The following is a 25,369-nucleotide window of genomic DNA, read 5'->3' as shown; positions in this document are numbered from 1 at the left end:
AAAAAAACAACTTCTAATCCTCGGTACGACACAATTTCTTAATGGTCTCACAGTAAACATGTACATTGATTGTTTCGCCTCGTGGTAAGGAATGATTCGGCAACATGCTTTTCTGACCTAAAAAATGCTGCACATAAGTTTTCAAGGTGTTCAGATTTGCTTTAACTAAACTTTTGTGAGGACATTTGTTAGTAGAAATTACCGCTAAACAGTCGTCAACGAATCTTTTGAAAAACACTACATCAATATCCATATCATCCAATATATTCCCTTCTAGATATTCTATAACAATTTACGCCGGACTTGAAGAAGTTGGAGTTCCCATTCAACATCCGTTTAGTTGTTGGAAAAAGTTGTTACATTGGAAATTATTATTAGTTTGAATAAGTATAATACTTTCTAGAAACTCCTCATACCTGAGTGATGTATGTTGTTTGATTGAATCCCATCTATTTTTGAATACGTGTGTTATAAGATCATTAGGAATATTTGTGTACATTTAGACAACCTTTGTCTGACAACGTCTAGAGATATAATTTTGTAATTGTCAGGAATATGTACTGTATCTAGAAACTGCTTGAGCATAAATGAATCTTTTATGTAAAAAAAGATTTTTGGTTATTTTTCATAAACTTTTGGTAAGGTATTTGGATAATTGGTAGAAAGGTGACTGGGTATAGACACTACTGGACGCATTGGTATATTCGGTTAGTGTGAAACACATGTGGAGCATAACAATGAATTGATGAGTAAAGGTTCTTGAAATTGGACTAGGAGGATCAATTAAGGCATAAAATTCTATGATAGATAGTAGATACTACTACAATTTTTGAACCAAGATTAAGTGAGAAGAAGAAAAGTCAGAAGATTACTTTGTATGTGGCATATTATGTGAAATATACATAACAGGTAAATGATCACAGAAAAAAATATGAGATTTTAAATAAGAAAAAAAATAAAGACAATGATGAGAAGCATATAGGATACCAATGTTAAAACATTTATGGAACTGAATGACAATGATTTTAAATATTTAGTATTTACCAACCTCTTTTAGTTCAGTGGAAAACATATTTTTAGGTATTTAGCTCATTACATCAGACATATTTTAATATGTTTTTTTCTAGGCAGTTGTTAAATGTACTGGAAGAAATTATTAATGAGAAGATTGATTGATACTAAAAAACCGATTTCCGAAAATTACCATTGAAAAGTCACTATGGAAAGTCAGAAAAAAGCAGAAAATATTAAGGATAACCTAGAAATAATCAGGTGTTATTTGCAAAAATTTGAAATATCTGCAAAATGAGTAGTCGAACTCCTCATTTGCATAATTAGACTTTAAAAAGATTAAGAACAGTATAACATTTAAGATTTTGATAGCTGAATCATTTCCTAAACTGATTGTTTCCAAGGAAAGGGAATATTATATTGCTACAGGCAGATACATCCCACTATTAGTTCACTCAAAATCGACATTCCAATTTTGCAATTTTTTAGTTCCCGTCGTAATTCCTATTCAACTTTCAAACAAAAATTCAAAAAGATTATGTTATACAGTACAAGACGTATATTTCTTCGAACAGATATGCAAAACTAGCTCGTAAACTTCGTGAAAATCTAAAAAGCGCGTGCTCACAGTCTCCTGATGGGGATTAGAACAAGCGAGCGATGCTTTGTTCGACGGAGTGAATAAATTACACCGGTCAACATAAATTCAGAATGCTTCAACAAAAACGCATTTTCTCAAGAGAAATTTGATTTTTTGTTAAGGCACTCAAGGCACTCATTGAAAAACCTATAAACATAATCTTTTCCTAATTTTGATAATTGCATAACAAATAAATGGAGCTGTATTTCATCAAAATCTCTTTGAATGCTCTGATTTTATTCACAATTAAGTAGTAGCCCTTCATTTTACAGTAATCGTAAAATTTATCATCGACTTATTTGCATAGATGTATCCTAATTTACTATTCCTTTCAGTGTTCTGTAGTAATTGGTTTTGTGCAATATTCTTTCTCTTCAATAAGAATGAGTGTTAATGAGAAAACCGGTAGAGAATCTGAACCATTTGCAAAATAATACCTGATCTATTTACTGATCTACCTTCTCCTTCTTCTCCATTCAATGAAGGTTGGCGACAATTTTGGCATACATATTTCGGTCCTGAGAGGTATGAATTGAAAATGATGTACTCATACCAGTCCAATCGTGTATGTTTTTTAACCATGAATGTTGTTTGCAATTTCAGTATATCATACTTGTTGTTACGGTATATGTGGCCCACATAAGCGGCCTTTCTTCTCTTTATAAGTAACTCTCTTTCCTTTCCCATACGTCTAAGCACTTCATCGTTAGGTATATGATATTTTTAGTAGTCTAAGAAAGATCCACATTTCAAAAGCCTCGAGTCTGTTCATGGTATCCACTTTCAATGTCCATGTTTCTGCTCCACACAAGAGAACTGTGTGCATTCATAAAACGGTATCTTAAGTTTAAGTTCAAGGTTGCGTTACATAATAAGTTTTTCACCTTTAGGAATATGGCTCTAGCTTGTTCTATACGTGATTTTACTTCGACGTCAGGGTCTGCATTTGTCGTTATGCAGCTGCCAAGATATTTAAATTTCTCAAGTTTCTCTATTGCGGTGTTATAGATGTTTATGTTCAGTTGTGGGTTTGGAAGTCTGGTTATAGCCATTACTTTTATTTCTATTACGTTCATTTTCATGCCTAGTTGAACTCCCACTTCTACAACTTGGTTGATTAGGCGTTAAAGGGCTTCTGGATTGTCTGCAATGATAACCGTGTCATCTGCATAACGTTTGGTTAAATATCTGCTCAAACTACATATTGAACAGTATTGGCGACAAAAAAATACCCTTACTGATCTATAACATTTAGAAAAAAAAAATATATTCCGTAAATGGCGATTTGGATTGAATGAAATAGAATCGTTGTATATGAATCTATAAGCCTTTTGCAAATAAGTAATAATACCTGGATACTGGTACGGTGAAACTATAATGTTAAGAAATTAAAAATTTGAAAATCTGCAGCTGGTATGAACTGACATTACTTAGAAATAGAACCGTATCAAAGAAACCAACATAAAGAAAATCCTAAATACAATACTCTATATCACGAAAAAAGATAATTCGGAATTTGAAGAGAGATATATTAGACTACATGAAATACAAGTCATATTGATAAAACTATTGTCAGAGCTTAAGCCAGCAGGCCACTATGTCAGTGGAGACATATTCAATATTACTCATTAAAATGCATCTATTCAGAAAACTGTATTCAAAAGAGCGTTTTTGAATTGTCAACAATCGCCAATCTCTACCACAAGTTATGACCACATAATATATGTCTCGCACGGATTAAGACTGGCCATTTAATGATGTGCGACTTTTTTTGGAATTAATTCAGGTGACGTGCTTCAGGTTAGCATATATAAACAATAATTTTTAAAGCGATAGATATGGATAGATAGAAGTAGATATTCTTCGTTCTTCTCCATAGTACCTCATTAAACCCCTGTTAGTTGCGTTGTCCTTGTTTTTAATTTTCCTGTTCTGTTCAAACCGATTTTACGTACTATCCATTCTAATACTGAATAAAATTTATTTAAATGTATCTATGCAAATGAGTCACCGATAAATTTTACAATTTGTGTGAATAGAAGTGATGCTACTTTGTAAATGAAATAAGAGCTTTTGAATGGAATTTAATACAATATAGCTCATGTTATTTTTAATCAGGTATCGAAATGTTTCGTTCATATGTTTTTCAATGGTTTATTTCAACAAAAATTATTCCAAGTGTTTCTTGAAAAATATTTTTTTTACCGTAACATCCTGAATTTATGTTGTAATTTATTCACTCCTCAATTTGACAAATACACCAAACTTGTAATAGCGATCGCGATTCCTAAGCTCTCAAATTTTTCATAGAGACCGGAATGTATAACTCCGTTTTCTAATTGACATCCTGTACATTATTCTGTTTTCTTCGCGTTATTCGGCGTTTTCTGTTATCCTTAAGTTTGGAATTTTCGCTATAATTTTGCTTGACTAGTTAGACGCGACTGTAAAATGATGAATTTTCAACTCATTACGTAGAGATGTTATTTGAATTGAGATAAGTATAATGTTAATAATGTTATCGATCGAGAAGTTGCAAAATATTTCATTGCGGTTTAAAAAAAAATTGACTTATCTGACCCCGAAAATATTACTGGTTTTTAAATGTATATTCTATAATGTAAGTATAGATTATAACACCGATATTGATCTCTACATTCAAAAGATGAATTCATCTTATTGTTTAATGAAAAAAAAATCAAGGTACTACGGAATTTCAATAGAAGATCAGTTTTTTATCGGATGATTCAATTATATAATATTAAACAATAGTAATTGATGCTAGATGATAACTTTATCTTCGATTAATAACATTTATTTTGCATTATCACAAAGTATCAATGCATACTATTGTATTTAGCTAAAAATGTTTTGCTCCAGTAGAAATCCAATGATATCAACTAATTTGAAGGCATCTGATTGCAGACAACCAATCAGTACAACATTATAATAAAAACAGGGTTATTTTCAGTTTATCATGTTTCCAGGATATATATATTGGTTTCTTTTTTATTTTGGCGTTTCAAATATATATTGTTTCATGTTACGATTTGGTTGTAATACTGATAAGAATATTAATGAAATTATAAACTTAAAAAAATTGTATGGAGAGCGTTTATAGACTTTTGCAATGATAGAAAGTATCGACGAGATGGAAATCGGGCGGCGGAAGAATTGACGTTGATTTTAACGGATTGAGCTGTGAACATGACAAGAAGAAATGGTACAGAATTTAAAGAAACTACGGTCAAAACTATGTAGAACCTATGAAGTAAGCTATGACAAGAAAAGTATATTCAATGGTGTTGTATTTCAACAAACGTGAGCTAGCCGCGATACTATACGAAGAAAACTGCAATCAGACTAAAGTTCTACAGCAATAATTTCGTGGAAATATCGAAAATTATAATTTTTTGAAATGAGAATACTTCATATGACACAGCGAAACCTACTGCAGAAGACTATCCAAGGTACTGGAGGACATTCTCATCCAACTGGAAAGAAAAAAACTTTTCGTCGGGTTAACTATTCTCCACTGGTATTTAATAAAGTACCTCAAGCCATAAGTATCACGCAAGATACTCAATGTTCAAATGCAAACTTGAAGAGGAAACTCCACTCCACGTATTTTTCAGCGGCGCTCCCGTTTGAGGAGATATCTCGAGAAGAAAGGTGTAAGAACACGTCGAAATTAAGGATACAGATATATATCAGTTTCTTAGCTTAAATCACGAAATCGGTCTTCATATCTGAATTGCACCGCATGAACTGTCATTCAATAGAGCACGACCACAATTCTAACACAGAAAATGAAAGCAATTACGATTTAATATTTATGTAATTATGTGAAGCTGATGTAGATCTTTGAACATTCTCGTGTCCGGGTAAATAGAAAGCCCAACGGATTAACAGAAAGTGTAGTCACAAATACACTACCGCTCTCCCCAATTCCGGTTTCCGATTGTTTCAACAAAAGTATAATGAACAGATTAACTGGAGACAGTTTTTGCACGTGGCCGTCATGCAGCACAGCAAAACTCTCTGCATTTGCAATACAAGATATTGGATGTCAGTCTTATCCTACGGGAAAGAAAACCAATTAGCGACCATTGGTATACGGCAAATTATCTCAAGCCATGAACATCATTCAAGAATCTCATTGTCCAAGGTACAAAAGTGAAGGGGTTGTATTGTTCAAGCTTTCGAGAAGACATCACAAGAAGGAGCGCGGGATATCATATCGGAAACAAGGAGACGCATATATTTAAGCATCCTCCCTTAGTCCATGAAGTAGGTCTTCAAAATCAGAATTCCAACACAGCGAATGTACATAATTATAATTTAATACTTATATATTCGTATGATGAAAAACCTTTGATTTTACTGTATTAATGTTTCAAATTTCTTCCATTTTCCCTTATGAATGTAAGTTCTCTTTAAAATAAATAAACCCGAAAAACTGCGTTAATAAAAATTGAATAATTGGTCCACAAGTATTCGATGTGATCGATATGTTTGATACCATATAAACAATTTGGAAAATAATATTTTAGCAATCAATATCTCGAGGAATTCGATTTGAAAACATTTTTGTGCTCACCCGAAAATCGATTTCTTAGCATTTTGTTTCCACTAACATTTGCCAATCAAATGAAAATTCAATCAGTGAACTACTTAAATATATTAACATAAAATTATTATCTTTGAATGGGCTAAGGCTTAACAGAAACTTGAGGGATAACGGAGTTGAAATCTTTGAAACATTCGAAAGTAGGAATTTACAATATCGCGAATTTTCCAGTTTCGACAATAAAGAATCAAAATTATTAAATGTTTAAGGATTTTCAGAAAATAAACTGTCCTGAATGAATTGCAAAACAGAGGATTAAAAAAAGAATCCTTGACCAAGAAATAGAAAAAAAAGTGTACAATTCTACGTATAATTTGAATGCTAAAGAATATGTGCATTGTAATTATTGACAGTTGCATTGTTGATTTTAATGACCATTCATTCTAAATTTTTTGTGTAGTTTTTGGAATTGAGACCAACGAGACCAACCCTCTAAGTTTTTTTTTTCTCTTTTTTGTTCTTACATATCTCACTTCTCGATACGATTTTCTATTAGCATTTCTTCTTAATGTCTTTTTTCTGATCATTTTGAACTTGATAGTTTGATTGGCAGGAATCAGAAAATCATGGAAAATCGATTATTTTCCTTGCTATAACATATACATATTTTAACTCTTAAACCTTCTGCTAAAAAAAATTGATCATAAAATCGATGATAAACTATCGTTCTGTTGATGACAGGTATCAGAAATATTGAAGTATCACTATTATTAATCGTGTAGGGTCTGCTATTGAGTATATTCACGTAGAATATTGGTTCCTGATATTTGTTTTTAATTTGTGTTATAGAAGTATCACTACTTTACTGTTTTTTGAGCTATTTTTATTAGAAAAATCTAGATCACATTAAAAATATATCATTTCATATTTTCACTGTCATCTTAATCAATCCAACTTTTTTCTGATTTCAAAATTTTTAACTAGAATCACTTCTCTATTATATTCGATTTATTGTTCAGCTTTATTTATATCGTATATCCTACTCTATGTTTCCATCCACCAATTCCCAAAGTTTGTCACAGTTTCCAAGTATTTCCTGTAGGATATATTCGAATAGTTACTACTTGGAGAAACTCATAACTCATTTTAATTGAGATACGATTATCTAAATGTATCATTTCCCATGAAGTTTCCAGAAATTAGGATCCATAGAATTAGATAGTTATGGCGGGGCAAAACAATCTTATTCTGACCTGTAGTAGGTATAAAACCCGGTCGTATACCAATAAGAATATTGTTTATCAGAAATTTATAAACTTTCAGAATACCAAGTGTTATAAGGAGAATACAGTAAATTATTTTATTGAGAACAAACTTGTCGTGTCCTCATTTTCACAAAGTGTAAAAACAGTTTCCTATTTTCGGGGATATCCATTGAATCTGGTAAATACGACAGATAAGACGGTGTGTTATATGACACATGTTGATCTATTTTTTATGTCTCTTCTTTGAAAAAACGATAATCGCCTGTTTTAGGAAACAATTTTTTCCAATTTTTGTACACTGTCATCTATTTGAGGTTTCACCCTGTCCGTTCCTCCTCTTTAAATGACTCATTTACAATTTTGAATCGCTCATACACTTTTTAACAGTCCTCAAAAGTACCTACATTATTATCATGAGGAATTTTTGATATTTTGTGAGTTTCTTTGACACTTTTCAAAACTAATTATTCAAGCGTTGTTTAAGATCCATATTCAATGACAGATAGTGCAAATACGATTTTATTAAATAGGTGTAGAAGAGATTGACAAGCCGAAACGGGTTCATACTTTTCAATTACTTGACTCTTGCCCTTTCATTGATCGTGTTTTGTATTAAAATTGAAACATATCACTCAGGTATTAACAATAAAAAGTAGATGTGAGACAGTTGAGATGGGTTTCATGGAACAATAAATTCCTTATCCAACTAGACTAAGTACATATAGTAAAATCTATTTAGCATCAACAAAGTAGTGACCAAAAATGACTTGAATTTACTTTCTATTATACATGTAAATTAAGTAAATGGACTGCAATGAAAAATCATTTTTAAAAGTTTAATAAGTCTTAATTTAGAAGTGGTTTTTCTACTTTTATCCTCTTCCTTCTGGTAATCTTTCAAACGGATAATTTTCGATTTACAACCCTTTGCATTCTAAATATATTGTACCAATCATAAGATTAACATAACCAGGAATTTCAGCTCAAAAACCACTGCACTGCACCACAAAAATTACAGGGTTGGTACAGAATTTCATGCTGTTTCAGAAAAGCACAAAATTCGATAAGCCGCATGACAAAATTTTTTTCTAGAGCTGTCAAGACTTCCATCAGACAATTTCCTTCGACAGTAGGTGTCTTTATGTCCTCACATTATTGCGGAATACGGGAAAAGATGATATCGATTTTATTTCAATTGGCAAGTGATTGTGCATTTTTTTGCTTTGTAAAATATTGAGCCCTCAATTAACACTGAAGTGGAGTAGGTAGGTAAAGGTCGTGCTCCGCATTCCTAAGTGGATAGCCGGATTTTAATGGTTTGAAATGGCGGGGCGCTGCTATATAGAGATGCTTGAGATGGACGTGAGTAAGGCATGTTTACAGGGTAGAGATGAAAATTTTGACAGAATTTTTTCAAATATTATTATTTGTACTTATTTACCTACTTTTATATAATTACGCTATGTATTACTTACTTTTATTTATAACCATTCATGACATATAGATGTAAATATTATTATTAGGTTAACACAATTTGATACCATCTCTTGATTACAATGCTTACCTGGCGGCCACAGTGTTAGGTAATTTAGCGCCCGTGAAATGAGCCCACCCCGCTATCTATGCAGACCTGTATGTAAAACCGTGGCCGTTAATCGGGTATAAAGAAGTTTGAGATGTATCAATCACATTGGTATTGAAATTTAACTATCGAAAAGAAACAAATTGTAATAGACGAGATTCCAAAAAGATCACGAACAACCAGTATATTCGAGTAAAAGAAAAGTTTTGAACATCTTAGCAGACCATATAATTATCTCATGTGTTCGCAAAATGTTACATTCCCTGGATATTTATTTAGTATTCAAGTGTGGATAGTCTTCTATCATGACACAAACATCTAAAGATTCGTTTTAATCTGACATAGTTTTTCTACACCCTAAATGGGATGAATCTTTTATTGCACAAGTTTGGTTAAACTTTTCCATCAACTTAAGGTAGATCTTGCTATGTGATTTGGGTTTGGATATAAATTATAAAAGATTTCACATGATTCTTGTTAACTTCTTCGCACGTCACCATGAACTTATTTATTGTCCTAGCGATCTTAATATCTTATTTCATCCATGATTTTGTGGAAAACTCCAAGTTCTGGAAATTAGGTGTAGAAAAAATATTCTAGATTTTTAAATTATTTCAAAAACTACCCTCACATTAATATCGTATGAGTCGCTTCACATTAATTGAGGATTGAAGATTTGACGTTTCAATTGAATTAATATTTATTTTTGATGTGTTTTGTACCATAAATTAAGAGGGTCACAACTAAAGTCACACAGTTTTAAAATTTATCGACGTTTTGAACTGTTGTAACTACCTATTTATTACCATTGATATACTACATAATATGAAAATTTATTCAACTTTCATACATCCATCATCTATAAATATTAATAACACAATTGGAACAATTAGTGTTATTCACCCCGGGTGACAACATGGCTGTTATCGATTAAATCCGCATATTCCGTGTAATTTCCTCCAAGGATGTTTATAACAATTTTTCTCGTTATCAATTACTCTCCCATTCGTTATGCTGTTCAATCCTTCTCAGCAAATCAAGATCAAAATCGAGTAGTCAATGATCTCCGAAAATAGTTATTGGTATACAAACAGCAAATTGGCAATTTTGAAAATTTACAGAGAATTTCCAGAAGTGTCATTATCTACAGATTAAAATCCACTCAAGTATTTTATAAAAAATCTGTTATGATTATTTGACGTATTTAACAAATCCTATTTCTTTATAATTTTAATGCAATTTCTACTATGTAAAGCTTCAGTGGTCATAAGAAAACTCGTTCTGAGTAACAGTTAACTCAAGACAAACCCTAGCAGCTCAAACGATCAAAATATCCATTAAATATTGCTCATCGAAAGCTTTTCTTTCAGAAAATGCAAAATGTCTGTATTATATATTTGGGTGATTCCGTTCTAACTGTGATTTTTTGTATTCAAAATTTCAAGATTTTAAAATTTAACTTTTCTAACTTTTTTATGCATATTATTCATCTATTTTACTGTAAAAATAAAACTCTAAGAGGAATTTACTACAACTTCAAAGTATCACGAGCAAGACACAAATGTCGGATTTTGAGTTCCACGGTACTGACTCATTTATCCACGGTACTGACATGGTAACTTAAGATATTAAACAACAAGTGCATCAATTTTCCTCAGTTTGATCATAAACATTAGAATTTATAAGGTAATTAGTTTAAATCATTTGTTACGACAAAAAAAATTAATAATTTATCGGTAAATTCTAGGAATGGACATGACACGGTACTGACATGGTAACTTAAGATATTAAACAACAAGTGCATCAATTTTCCTCAGTTTGATCATAAACATTAGAATTTATAAGGTAATTAGTTTAAATCATTTGTTACGACAAAAAAAATTAATAATTTATCGGTAAATTCTAGGAATGGACATGACACGGTACTGACATTCAAGTGATGTAGTATAAGTTTTCTTTAAGTGGCAAGTTATATTGTATAAAAATAATGTTTAAATATCTTAAGAATTATTCAATTAACACAAAATTTTTATTAATTGATTATTAATTAATGACTAGTACAAAAAAACAATACAGGACATTGAATATCACAGTTATAATGCAATCACCCATTTATCAATATTATATATTTATATTTACTCCACCACCTCATTCAGGCTCTTACTATTATAATTAGAATTGCGTTGGAAGTTTTTCATAGTGCGTGTCTGTTCTTACAGCGTTCGCTTTATTTTAATATAATCCTTTAATTCGATTTTTTCTCATTATAAAGTTTGCCTCTATCACTTCTTTAATTGGTCTGATAAGTCGTGTTGAGTATCTTTTGACATTTCTTCAATAACTCTTCTTATATCTTCCACTCTTTTATACTCTTCTTCAATGCTCCATTTAATCTTTCATTTCTCCAATGTGTTCTTTTGAATCTTTAATCGTAATTTCTGTTCTATCGTATACTTTTTCTGTTACAATCAATACTGGTTCTTCAAATTTTAACTAATGTCTCTAATGTCTCTACGGTCTCGTTGCTGGGAGTTAGATATACATTTATATATTATGAATATTTGTTTTCTATTTCTCTTTCAATATATAGCACATTTTCTTTTTATTCATAATTGTTAATAACAAATTGTCGATGTTTTTAGGTTTAGTAAAAGAAACATCAACGATTTAACTTTGTGAAGTTAACCTTTCCGGATAAATCCTCAAATTTCAAAAATAAGGGCGGTCTACAAATGTAAATTTTAGTTAGAAGAATTGAAGTGGCACATCATGTTTACAAACCTCTGTTAACAAATAGACTTTATCAGAAGCCCTTTCAAGAAATGTTTTGATGTTGCCACTGGTTAAGACGTTGGATTTTTTTTAAATTTCTTCAACAAAGTTCTTAATTAATAGCAATGTTAATATCACGTTTTTCTACTAGCGTTCCACGGAGCATAAAATATATACACCACAGGGTAATGGATTTGTATTTGGTACAGAGTTCACCAAAATAAGTTATTAACATTTTCTCAAAGAAGGATTTCATTTTATTTTCCATTTACCAGTTCGTGTATGGTCTAAATGCATGTTCATATTGAACCTTCGACGTCGATGGCAATAAATTTTCACTGATTTGTGAGGCTCTTTCTACAATTTCAGGGGAAGTTAGGTTCTGATCGTTGTCATCATTTTCATCGTATGAATTCAGCCTTTTGCTGCTTTCTCAAATTTTTTATTTTACACGTTGATTCGTTACCGTGTTGAAATTTTGCAATTCACAATTTTAAATAAAAGGAAACTGTATAGAATATGTCACATTTTATAGTGGTTGCCGAAAATAACTATTCTAAAACGTTCCAAACCCATTTTTATTTCTCTCTAATAAAACAACATATTTCAATAAAGACTGTTAGTTTGGTTGAGTTTTTTATTTAATTGAAAACCAAGTACTAAGAATGATTATTTAAGATAAACTTGTCAGACAAATGTGGTTAATTAAATTAGCTTTATCTTTCTATCTTACAATGAGAAGAACAGCTGACTTCCTTGATTTTAATCAATTATAGAAGATAAGTCTAATCAATTTTTAATCAAGCTAATGATGCACTCGCTACTCTTTCTATTCGTTCCCGTAAATATAAAAGTGGAGATGAAAGAAAACGCTCGCATTTTACGTTTCAGGCGGGTGAATATTATTTGATCACCTAATGAATTCTCAACATCTGTATATAGGAAGCCTATATTTTCACATTCGTTTTTAGTGAGTATTAAAGCGGGTTAAGCAATATCTTTTTATGTTCAAATTTTCCTCCATTATGTATTTACTGACTGAATTTTGTTGCATATTAAATATGAATTTAACACCAGTAATAAATGAAACCAAGCAGAAATTTGTTGAAATGAGGACGAAACAAACACTTTTTGAAACAACGGAATACGTCAAGACTTTCACAAAATGTTTTTGACTTCCTCTAGCAACTTTTAACATAATAAAATTGTATTAAGTATTTTTTCATGAACAAAAAAATCAAATTCTCAAAAAATATATATTCTACCTTGTCTCATTGGTTTGATTTGATTTTCTTAAGTTTTTTTCCCAAGTTTATTCCAAAGTATTGAGTACACACCTCCAACTTAAAACTCCCATTGATGAGGATAGTTACCGACTAGACGTGTTTATTAGTGAAAGATTCCTCACGTTTACAATATTTTTTTCCTTCTCTCTTTTTGCTATAGTATAGTATAAATCAGATCAGAGAAATCGCATCAGGCTTTGTTGATAAATTGTTTTAGTCACTTTACAAGTTGGCAAAGTTTAAATGATGTTGACTGATTGCTCCGAGAGGTTACCCTATCACTAGAGAGAATATTAAGTTGAAGTAGTGAAGATATTTTGTGATTTTGTCAGAAAAAAAACAGCCCAAGCTTTTAACAAGTGTTGATTGGCCTCTTCATCACGACAATGCTCCATCTCATTAATCAAATCAAATATTCATATTCAACAAACACAATATTGTCAGCTTCCATACAATCCCGATGTAATTCTCTACGACTTTTCGCACTTTCCACTCTAAGAGCACTGGTTCGATGACATAGAGTGGATAGCAACTAGCGCGACGAATACACTGAAGGCAATTTCAAAAATTGAGTTTCAGAACTTCTTTGGGCAGTAGAAACTTGAATGATGATGATGAAGATAATATCTCATATCATAAAACAGGCTTGCAAAGATTCAAATATGATGAACATGTTGGTTATAGCTAATCATTTGCGCCAGCTTCTCAAAGAAACTACATAGCTCGAGTTATTAGGAGCTGCGTTTTCTTGTGGTCGCCCATTTAGGTAAAGCACTGAAGTACTTTGTAGGACATAATCAACATTATGCTTAGCTGTAATAATGGCTCGATTAAACATAAGTAGTGATCGTCTAGTATAAACAATATATCCCTAAACAATCACTTCAATAGTTTTGTACACATGTAAATCAACAGCAAATTCATTCATTGCTCTTCAGAGGAGTTGTAATTCAATATTCGTCGAGGCATTAGCCAGGGATGTAGTTGTTTTCTCCTTTGAAGAACGGCAGAATTTATTTTCAAAATATTGAATTAACCATAAGACATCAGTTATGGCTGTAATCTAAAATTATTTTAAATTGAGTGTCTCATGTTTAATGACATTCTCTAATTCTACAAGGAAAATTGAGTCAACTTATAATGAGGTTCCATTTAATTAGGTTTTGTCTTCAAATATTTCATTTTTTTAAGAAATGTCATAGGAGTTTCTATCCCGATAAATCCATTTATTTTAAGCAAATGAAGTTAGCAATAATGATTTAGGATAATTTGAACTAGCAATCGTTATAATGTTTATTCCATTAAAATCACATGATTTTCAAATTTTGCACACTTGTCTAGTACCGATGGTAATACCCTTAAATAATTTTGTTCCAATGTCTCAATCAAGTTCGTCAGCTTCAACGTCTGTACAATTAATCATCTTGTCGTTCAACTATGTTCTTCGCTATTTCCTATTGGACTAACTAATGTAGTAGTACTTAGCCGCGTAAGGCATTGGATGATGAACAAATAAAAGAACTTTATTGATCAAAATTAATATGCAAAATATCATCTAAAGGTGAAGCATAACACAATCATATAATCAATCATATATATTATCACAAATGTATTTCAATGAAAACACGCTATCATTTAATCTAATATATAATATAAATTGAAGCTTCATAGTCAATCAAAACAAAAAAATTTAATATAAGAAAAAAATGACTGCAGAGAAAATTAGCTGTTCTAAAAGCGTGGCGTGTTTTGTATATTCATTTTGTAATGAAACTTGTAAAAAATTTTAACAATTAATATTAAGCACCCTACACTTTTAGAAAAGTGATATTAATTGTCTCGTTATTCATTTTATTCTTATACCAAGAAGCCTTTTCCACTTTTTAGTATGATTAACTATTTTCTTTTTTTTTAAATTACAATTTAATGGATTTTACTAGTAATCCAAAGCTTGATTTGCTATTTTTGATGGTGTGTTTGGAAAATGTAAATCAATTACCGAATTAAAAATTTTAATGATTTAAAAAACTAATAATACTTCAAATACAACTGCCGATTCTACTAACTAATGAAACCACTGAATTGTTTTGGAATATCGCATTTTTCATATTTTAATTAAACATAGATAATAAAACCATTTTAATTAAAAAAATTATTCATGTCTCTAAATTTTATTATTTTTCTCAATTTATTGCCGTAATAAACATTTTATACAAGGCTGGAAAATTTATTGAAAATATTAATTGAAGTTTCGTTATTATCGACGGAAATTATGCTTTTGCTAAAGCTATTACAATATGTTTTTCCATAAAAGGTTCTAGACAAAATAGTTTCACTATCTTTCCTAGTTCAAGTTCAAAGTCACAGCTTCAGGGATAGTTTATAGCATATAGGACTGTGCATATGACAGAAATGTGAAGTAACAAAGTATGTAATGCTAATAAAATTGCCAAGCAAGCATTGCATCAAATGTTGACTTTTTCATTATAATAATAAGAGCAAATAACAATAGTTGTAATGAGTCATAAAGTAACAATACGAGGATTGTTACTTTTTGATCTAGACAAATAAAACCAAATATTTATAATTGGATATGGCTTTATTTTATTATTCTTCATTAAGATGAGTACACTTTTGCATGCGTTTAAACCAATTGTCGAATCATTTTTTCCATTCCGATTGAAGTACCTCCAAAAACGTTGACCTCGCATATATTCATGATTCATCGAGTGCCATGATCTTATAGACATCTTTTGAAACGCCGCAATTGAATTTTTTCAGAATCTCTTTCCACCAATCGACACGACACGAGTTTTTTTTTTGAACGATTGTCAAATTATACGGTATCCAACGCGAACAAATCTTCTTGACAGCCAAATTTTCATGCAATATTGAATGTATACGAGTGAAAGTAATGCCCAAGTATTTCTCAACTTCACGGTATGTCAAATGACAATCTTGCAGTATCAATTCACGCACAGCATCGATGTTTCTTGGCACAACAGTCGATTTTGAACGACCTTCACGAATCCACCGAAACACGGTAGCTCGAGGTGATGCTTATCACCAAAAGTCGAAGCGAGTTGTTCGGCACACTGCTGTTCGTTTAATCCACGTCGAAAATCATAGAAAATTATCGCATGAAAATTTCATTCCATTTTTTGACAAAGATGAATGTTCAAACTATCTGTCAATCTGTTTGAAAGCAATGTCAGATTTTACATATTCCCATCAGCATTGCCATATCTCAAAACTTAAGTTGCAACCTTTTTCGATATAGGATTTTAATACAAGATCTGCAATCGATGTCATCGGATTGATTGAGCGGAGACAGTTTAGTTGATGGGACGATTTAGTCAGAATAGAAGATTCAAGGCCAGTGAAAAGAGTATGGGACATAGACAAAAAAACAGAGCAACTTGTTATGAAGTAATTGATGCTATAATTAAAAAAAGAGACGAGGGTTACCACTTTTTGTTTTGTTTTGAGGTATGGCAACACCTATGTGTTGAAAAATAATGACATCTTCAAAAAGGAAAATTTTTGTTTTCGCCTTGTATTTCAGGAACGAAAGTATTTCTGTTTGTGTCTTTAAAAAATTTATAAAAAATTGATACAGGGTCGCGAAAACCGCGTGTTTAAAACTTTAAAAATAGCTGAGATACAGTGCAGTCTCAAGAAAAACGGGACACAGTCTACAGATGAAAAAACGAGTTGTTCGCGTCAGATACGGTATAATTTGACAATCGCTAAAAAATAAGCTTGTGTCGATTGATGCAAGTAAATGTTGAAAACAATCAATCGCGATGATTCAAAAGACATCTATAAGATCGTGACAAGCGACGAGTCAAAGATCTATTCATATGAACCCGAAATCAAACAACAATCGACTGTATGGCTCTTTCAAGACGAGCCAAATCCAACCAAAGTTGTTTGAGTACGAACCACTTCGAAGCAAATGGTTGCGTTTTTTCAGAATAACTGGATATGTCGCCACAGTTCCATTAGAGCAACATAGAAAAGTCAATACTGAATGGGACATTAGCATTTGTTTGCCAGAAGCGTTCGACAAAATCAAAGAAACCGATCGCAAAAGACGAATCATTCTCCACCAGAGCAATGTGGGTCACACATCAGTTCAAACAAAAACGTTTTTGAACAGTTAAAACATCTTGTTAATAGGACATACGTACAGTCTTTGTTTGGCATCCAATGATTTCTTTTTATTCCCACAGATGAAAAATATATATATTCGAGGTTTTTCTACACCCAAACAAGCGGTTTATGCATTCAAATCACATGTTTTGTACGTAACTCAATCGGAATTAAACAAATGCTACGATAATTGGTTTAAACGCATGCAAAAGTGTATTCATCTTAATGGAGAATATCTTGAAAAATAATAAAGCCATATCTAATTATAAATATTTGTTTTTATTTGTCTATCTCAGAACTGAAATAGCAGCACTCGTAGTAAATATAAACATTAAATAACATATATAAGGGTATGTTTACTACAATAATCCTTATCATATTTTTTCAATAGACTAAATAATTATTGTCATTTACAAGGAGAGATTGTTTAATAGATGGGGTTGAAAAGTACTTGATAAAAGAAGTATAGCATTGACATAATCAAAGAACAGCACTTAAAACAACAAAATAATAATTATGAAAAATAAATTGGGCCATTGCTGCTTTTCTGTACCTTTAAGGTGCATTAAATCAATATTTGTATGGCAAATAGTGTTTGGCATTTCAAATCAAACCTAACACAACTAAATCTGACAATATCCATGTTGCAGAATGTAAGGCTATTTTCGCAAACACAGAATAATTACAAGAGTTTCGTAATAGGATGTTTTAATGGAATTAAACTTAACTTATGAATAGGTACTGATTAAGAATCACTAACAGAAGTTTTGTAGTCATCTAATTTTTTTAATACCTTTTTAAAGAGGTGTCGCTTGTTGTAAGATACTATTAACATTATTCTTCCTAGTAACTATAAGTCATCTGTAAATACCACTAGTAGCGTAATTTACAACTACTAATATTCACTTTGTAATTTCACTAGTTTTACTATAATTTGGAAACTACTTTTGTATAGCTATATTGGTACTTACCTCAAACTTATGTGGCTAGCTCTGAAACAAAAAAACAATAGTGATTTAATCATTTTAAACACAAAAAAGAAAAATTGAAATAAATGCTTTTTGATATATTATTAATTTAACAAGAAAAACTTTTTTGCGGTTTTATAATGTGGGTGTTATTATGACAAATTTCATTTAATTTTTAGTTATTTAGATAAATGATTTTAAAATGTTAAAAAAGACACTCTCGTATAATAGATTTAAAAGTGAAAATGTACAGTTCAGAGACAAAGGTCTCTCCAAACACAAATGAATATGTGTGAAAAGTAGGCGAACTTAGCAGTTCAAATAAGCGATTTGAAAACTTACTGAAGACCTTGGAATCTCATATAGGTTCATTTTTCTCACTAATTAATTGTTGATCATTTTCATTTGCTTTATAAATAATAAGTTGAACTATTTTTTGCATAAAGTGAAAACGAACTTTCATAAAATCTTCAAATTATTGCACTTGGTTAGCAATGCACGTTGATTTCATGACTGCAAATATTTCAATAACTAATTAAATGACAACAGAGGATATCATCATGCAACAACAGATAGCAGAACAAAAAAAGTTAAAGAAGGTAAAAGAGTTTTCAGGAACAGAGATAAAATGTGAAATATTGAAAATGGAAGAAGAAGAAGAAAGGTAATTAGACTTGCTACGAAAACTACGGGGGTATAGCACTACACTAGATGTAGATGTAGAAGGCCTACAAAGCCTTTGTCAGAATAAGAAGAAAAAGCTGGGACCAATTCATAACCAAGAATTCGGCGGATATTAGGGAGGCTTAGAGGAGAACAAATCGCGACGGAGCAGGTTTTTTCTTTAAAAAGAATACAAAACAATAACCGAGAAGAAAATCTGGAACTTCATTTACTGTTCATAAATTATGAGCAAGCTCACGATGCATTAGAGAGGACAAAGTTACAAGTGGCTTCAGAATATTAAGGTGCCAAAAAAAACTAATAAGAACGGTGCGATTAACTCTGGACAGAAATGAGATCAAAGTATTATCGGAAGGAAGGTTATCAGTTTAAAACTAGGGCTGAAGCAGCGGGACTCCTTATCTACTCTACTTTTTAGCCTCGCATTGAATGTGATAATAAGGGAAGCGCAATTACAGATGATAATGTAGCTAGCCAGGAGATACACAGAACAAGTATAAACAAGATGGGCGGACAGGATAAACAGAGAAAATACTAAATATATTGGAATGCAACGGCAAAAGAAGATTAATCAGTTTGAAAAAGTTAAGTCCTCGATTATCTAGGAGTGCTGATAACGAATACGAAAGGGCTCGAAAATCAGATGCAAAGGGATATAGAACAATGGAGTCCCTAAATAAGAGCAAAAGTAAAGAATATACAATGTACATAACGATGATTAGCCCGATTGAGCTGTATGAGTGTGAGGTCTAGATACTAACGCAGAAAAGTGCTGAAGTATGGAATTGAAAGAAGCTCCGACAAATACTGAAATACTGGGGGCGCGAAAATGAACAACGATTCATGGAAACCAAGAACGAATGCTAAACTGAAAGAAATATAAAAAGACCCTAATATCACACACGCAGTAAGAGCCCAAAAAGTCTAACAGATAGTTGAGGCATGTGAATAGAATGAATGCAAACATAATTAACAAGTGCGCACATATGAAAGGAAAGGAAATCAGAAGAAGAAAAAGCAAAAAGAAATGGAGAGAAAAGATAACATCAGATTTAAGAAGATTGTAGAGAGTATAGTTGGAGAATAGAAGATGAAGAGCAATACAGAACTTGAAAAATTTGAAATATATATTTTGTAATTGTAAAAACCTAGCCGTGTGCCTTCAAGGTTGAAGTGATGTAATAGATATATATATATATATATATATATATATATATATATATATATATATATATATATATATACAAGATTTTATAAAACTTAAAGCCACCACAAACCTCAATCAAATATTTCCCATACGATGAATACATAAGTATCCATTCGAAAGCTCGGGAAATATATTAAAGTTAATCTACTTTGGTGTTTCATTGCCACGTTCCCAATAAGAAAACGCTCTTTACTTTCTTAGATCTTTTGATATGTTTATGCTTCTAAATTCATCTTAATGTCAGGTCTCTTTTGATTAAAAATTATTTTCTTTCATAATTTAAAGAGAAAGAGCTCATGAGTAATTTACAAGAAGGCCGATATACAAACAACTCATGTCGTTACCTTTCTTAATAAAAGATGAGAGTGACATTAATTATAATAGTTGTACTATTTATTATTGCTCAATTAATTTGTTTTGTCACGTTTTATTGATGGATCGTTGTACAGTTCATGGACTCTTAATTTACAAATGTTTACTTTAGATAGTAATTAATGATGAATTTTGTTTTAATTGGTAGATAATATTCGTATTTGGAGAAAGTAAATCAAATAAGGAAACACAAAAACTGTTGTGTATTATCGCCCAAACGACTAAAACGAATCATTAGAGGTGACATGAAGTTAATTTGTTATATCTTTTCCCTGATGCACTATCTTATCAAGACAATTGGCAAATTTGGAACTGATTATCTATAATTATCCTTTTGTTGGTATATTTTTAATTGAATAACCTCAGAACGTCAGAACGTCTATAAGAGGCGGTCATATCAGATAACCAAAAACATCCTTGAAATTGTGGTTAAAAGCGCAAATGTAAAAATAGTTAACGTGACAAAGATAAATACTATTTCACAAATATAAAAATATTTCCAAATTGATAACTTATCTCCTTACAATGGAATAAGAGCGATTTAATGAAAGAAAGAAAGAAAAAAAGGCAACAATCGATTGGCAAGTTTATGGTCTTTATATGTTGGGGTACATATACCATATTGTTAAAGAAAAGAACAATTAACAGCTACTGTTACTGTACATCATAAGACCACTAAAAAATGCAATCAGATTAAAATTAAACCATATGCAGAATAAAAGAATTCTCTTTTACTGTATCGTAAGTGAATAAATGACAGTTCAATGAAGTGCACATCGAACGAATACTCCTAGGAAAGAAATATCAATCAAATGAGTAAGTAGTTGCTGGGACAGATGCCTATTTGATGCCAAACAAAAATAATTCCATACAGTATCGTATAAAATATAGAGAAGCGTTGGACAAATTCATTGTTTAACACTCCAATAGAAGTATATTAATGATTTGGTTAAAACACGTGTTCTTTGTTTACTTTCGTTAACGACAACATCTTACTCAAACTATGAATTTCAGTCATCAATGCGTCATCACGATTACGGATACTACGAGAAAACTACCATTTGGGATAGCAAGTTTTCTCACAATCTACATATTGTCCAAATATTGCTTCCTCCGATTATTTATTTGGTTCCTTGCAAAAGTCTTTTCTTCGAATAATGAAGTGGATTGGAAATCACCATAGAGGATAGGACGCCCTTGAACATTGAACACAAATATTTGAAAACAGCGGAGATTACTTATTTCATAAAACTGTTTTGTTTTATTCAACAAAATTAATTTGAAAACGTATTGGAAAACGACATCTGTTTTTATTAGACATGATAAAATGCAAATTTAATTTTTTTTAAGAATTATCGTGAATCATAACCCAACCCTACTTTATTATTATTTCAAATCAATTCAATTAGAAATGGTATGTAGAGATCAAATGAAAATGGGAAATTTCATTCATAAAAGTGATTGGGAACCAGGCGTTACATCGTACGAGAGGTATAAGAAAAGTTTGCGACCTAACAAAACAAGACTTTATTTTAATCATTTTTATTTTTCAATACAGTCTTCTTTTGAGTCTATACCTTAAGCCGGTGATGTTCTAAACTTTTTAACCCTTTAAAATAATAGTTGCCGTATTTCTCTTCAAAATAGGCGTTAATGTTTGTAATGACATCCTTCTCTGATGTAAATCTCTCTCCTGCAAGTGAAATTTCAAGATTAAGACACATGAAAGAATAGCCGGTAACCAGATCTAGTGAATATAGTGGATGGTGAACCGATTGGAAGTGCAATTCATAAATTTTAGCCATGGCAATTACCGAAGTGTGAGAAGGTGCGTCATCCTGATAAAAGAGCTCCTGAAAAATGGTCGCCATTACTGTTACGATAGATAAAACAGTCTTTCTTTTATTCCAACCAGTTTCGTCATTTGTAATCCACTGTCTTGACAGTTTATCAGTTGAAGAGTGAAGTGTGAAAAATCCGAATTATTTCGCTTAAATCGCAGCAATACGATTTGCTTTTTCAAATACGCAAAAACGCGCAGTTATTTTACTTATGCATATTAACTTTCCAAACACAAATAGTAAGTGGCAGCTCGATACTCAATTTTATCCATTTTCAGCAAAATGGTTACACTCACTCATAAGATTGTCAAACATAACCGTCCAAAATGGCTCTCTCAATGCATGCACAAATATATTTTTCATCTTATATTGATAAGTACTGATATATTCAAGTTGAGGTCGGAAACTTTTCAGAGAACTCTCTTATTTAGGTTACGCGGTTAATTAATAATATAGCTAACAAATAAAAAGCTACAATTGTATATAGAACGATACCTGTTATGTGAAGATTTGAACAGTCTCACTTATTCCTCTAAGAGTTCCCATAGTCAATAGAAAATGCATTACAGTGTAGTCAATTTCTTCTTCAAACTATTTTACAGAAAATGCTTAAATCGAGAATATAGGATATAAAATTAATTGCACAGATGTAAGCCATTTGAGATACTAAGGATTATATTTACCACTTCTAGGAATACTAATATTTATATAAAGTGTTCCTTTCAAGAATAGTTTTGCAATTTTATTGATTTATCATATTATTCGCTGGAAGTTTTTAAAAGTGTGGATTTTTCAGAAGAGCTTTATTAAGTACATTTTATGCCGTTTTATGGTTAGACGTTTCTTAGCTGTAATATTTTTCTTATGCAAATAGAGCCACAGTTATTGCAAAAACAATATAATTTATATTTTTGGTTTTGGTGCTCTTGATTTAAGACTACTAAAATGTATTTATAATATATCAAGTTCTTCAGTTCTTCAGAGTATTATACTTGAAAGCGTATGAAATAAAAGATAAAGATCTTAGAGAGCTGGAGCTACTGAACTCGACAGTACATCACAAATAACCAATTTTACATGAAACTCCAAAGCCACTAAAACTCCCTTTTTTAAAAACATATACTTATAACAAAAGCACACATCAATGTCGACAGTGGTATTTTTTAATAGTTTCATTTACATTTTTTCCAAAAATTGAAAAATATTTGACTTACGTTGTTGTGACCTAATAATGATTTATTTTGAATATTCATATTTTTTTTTGTTTGATGTCGTCGTCAAAATTTATCAGAATATTTCCTCTAAAAATCATTGGAACTAAGTTTTTATTTCTCATAAATGAAGAGCATAGCAAGATTTTCTTAAATCGTGAATGTTTGCTACTCAAGAAAATAGGTTCATTATCACCTTGCGGTCTTGATTGGAAATATAGCTTGTTCTCATGTGGTACTCATTGAGGTAGGTAGCCAACCAAGGGATATTTCTGATTGATTTCAGTGAGGTTAGGAATTGTTTTTAGAAGCCATATTCATATGCCGGTTTGGACCTTACAGTTAGCTTATTGGTTGCATTTCCCATTAACTCCTGAACTGCTGATGAGTAAAAGAAAAATACCATTTTATTCCCTTGTCTCTCTGCCATTATCCCACACTATGCACAACGACGTGTGATGGTGTAGTTCGAAATTCATAAATTCCAAAGATAGTAGCTCTGTGAATTTGTTAGGACCTTAGTTCTTGAAATCATTACTATAATCGAAAAATTACTTTTTACAAAGACTTTTGTTATTACGGCTTGTTAGAGTTTGGAAAACTCAGTTTTGAAGATTTACGTTTCTTTAACTCTGATGTACAGAGTTTCCCATTTATTTATCCACGAATATCGAAATTCTGGACAATTAAAATAATTCTATCTATTGTACAATATATTTCTATAACATCTCATGTAGGTTTAACAAACAAAATATTTTTCTTGGAAAGTTTGTTGAACATGTACTAGTATTGTGATCAGTTTATAATAGAAAAACATACTAAAATGTTTTACCTCAAAAAAAATGTAGCAATCAATTATTTCGATGCCAATACATACAAAAATACCATATTCATGCCCTCCCACACACAATTCTGACGCACTTTTCAAAGCTATTAATAAACAAATCACTAATTTATAGATTATAAGAAATAAAATTAACTTACCCTATTTGATCCATATTACCTAAGTCCTAACCTACTGAGCGAGCACTGATTACTATTTAAAATTAACAAATATAAAAACACGATAATACTTATCGAGAGAGACGATTGTGTCTACGAGTATGTAGTAAAATATTATTGTATTCAAATATTCTTAAAATATTTTATGTTGATAATTAACTGTTAAGTGTTGAAGCAAATAATATAAGATTGCAAATCAGTATTTGAGATATATTACTACTTAATTAAAAATTATGGTATGATAAAATTATTATCATTTTAACGCGTTTTTGTGATGTTTTTGTTTCGCACGAAATGTAGTGGCTACTACTCCACCTTAAGGAGCTTCTAATAAAAATTTAAGATTATCGTCAAAACTATATTAATAAGAAATTAGCTGTAAAACATTCTTTTGTACTATAATTATGTCTTCTATAGTTAAATACTTTTTTGTTCAATATGACGTAGACATCTATAATTTGCATTGGAAATTTTTAGATATTATTGGATTGGTGTAAGACTAAAAAATTAGCACCTACATAAAATTTATTTCATGAATTTATACAGGGAGGCCCTGAAGTAGATAATAAATTTTCGATATAAAAACCCTGAAATAGATTAATTCTTACACAGTACGGCTCCAAATCTCTTACCATGAATCCTGAAAAGTGTATCGACTCTGAAACTATAAGATTGAACTCGTCTTTTACCAATACCTGTTTCATTCAACTTTTTCTAATTAGTAAACTTCTTCCAAAAAATGGACTTCAATTCAATTCAATGGACGTCTTTAATACCTTTAATACTAATGGGAAGTTCTGAGC

General features: G+C 31.1%; 1 protein-coding gene across 2 annotated transcripts in view; it reads right to left on the bottom strand.

Annotated features, from left to right (window-relative positions):
• The window catches only part of LOC130902747 (facilitated trehalose transporter Tret1-like), a 59,289-nt gene extending 34,308 nt beyond the window's left edge, over positions 1–24,981 (bottom strand). The window contains exons 1-2 of one of the 2 annotated variants that reach the window (XM_057815012.1): positions 24,549–24,981; positions 18,253–18,273 (exon numbers count right to left, since the gene is read on the bottom strand). In XM_057815012.1, coding sequence (XP_057670995.1) covers positions 18,253–18,273; positions 24,549–24,562 — 35 coding nt within the window. In that variant the 5' untranslated portion in view covers positions 24,563–24,981. The remainder of the gene's footprint in view (positions 1–18,252; positions 18,274–24,548) is intronic. The other variant, XM_057815015.1, reaches the window with a different exon arrangement.
• Positions 24,982–25,369: the final 388 nt, after the last annotated feature.

The sequence above is a fragment of the Diorhabda carinulata genome, chromosome X (genome assembly GCF_026250575.1).
Source record: "Diorhabda carinulata isolate Delta chromosome X, icDioCari1.1, whole genome shotgun sequence".
Taxonomy (NCBI): Eukaryota; Metazoa; Arthropoda; class Insecta; order Coleoptera; family Chrysomelidae; genus Diorhabda; species Diorhabda carinulata.
This window is presented reverse-complemented; position numbering and strand designations above follow the sequence as displayed.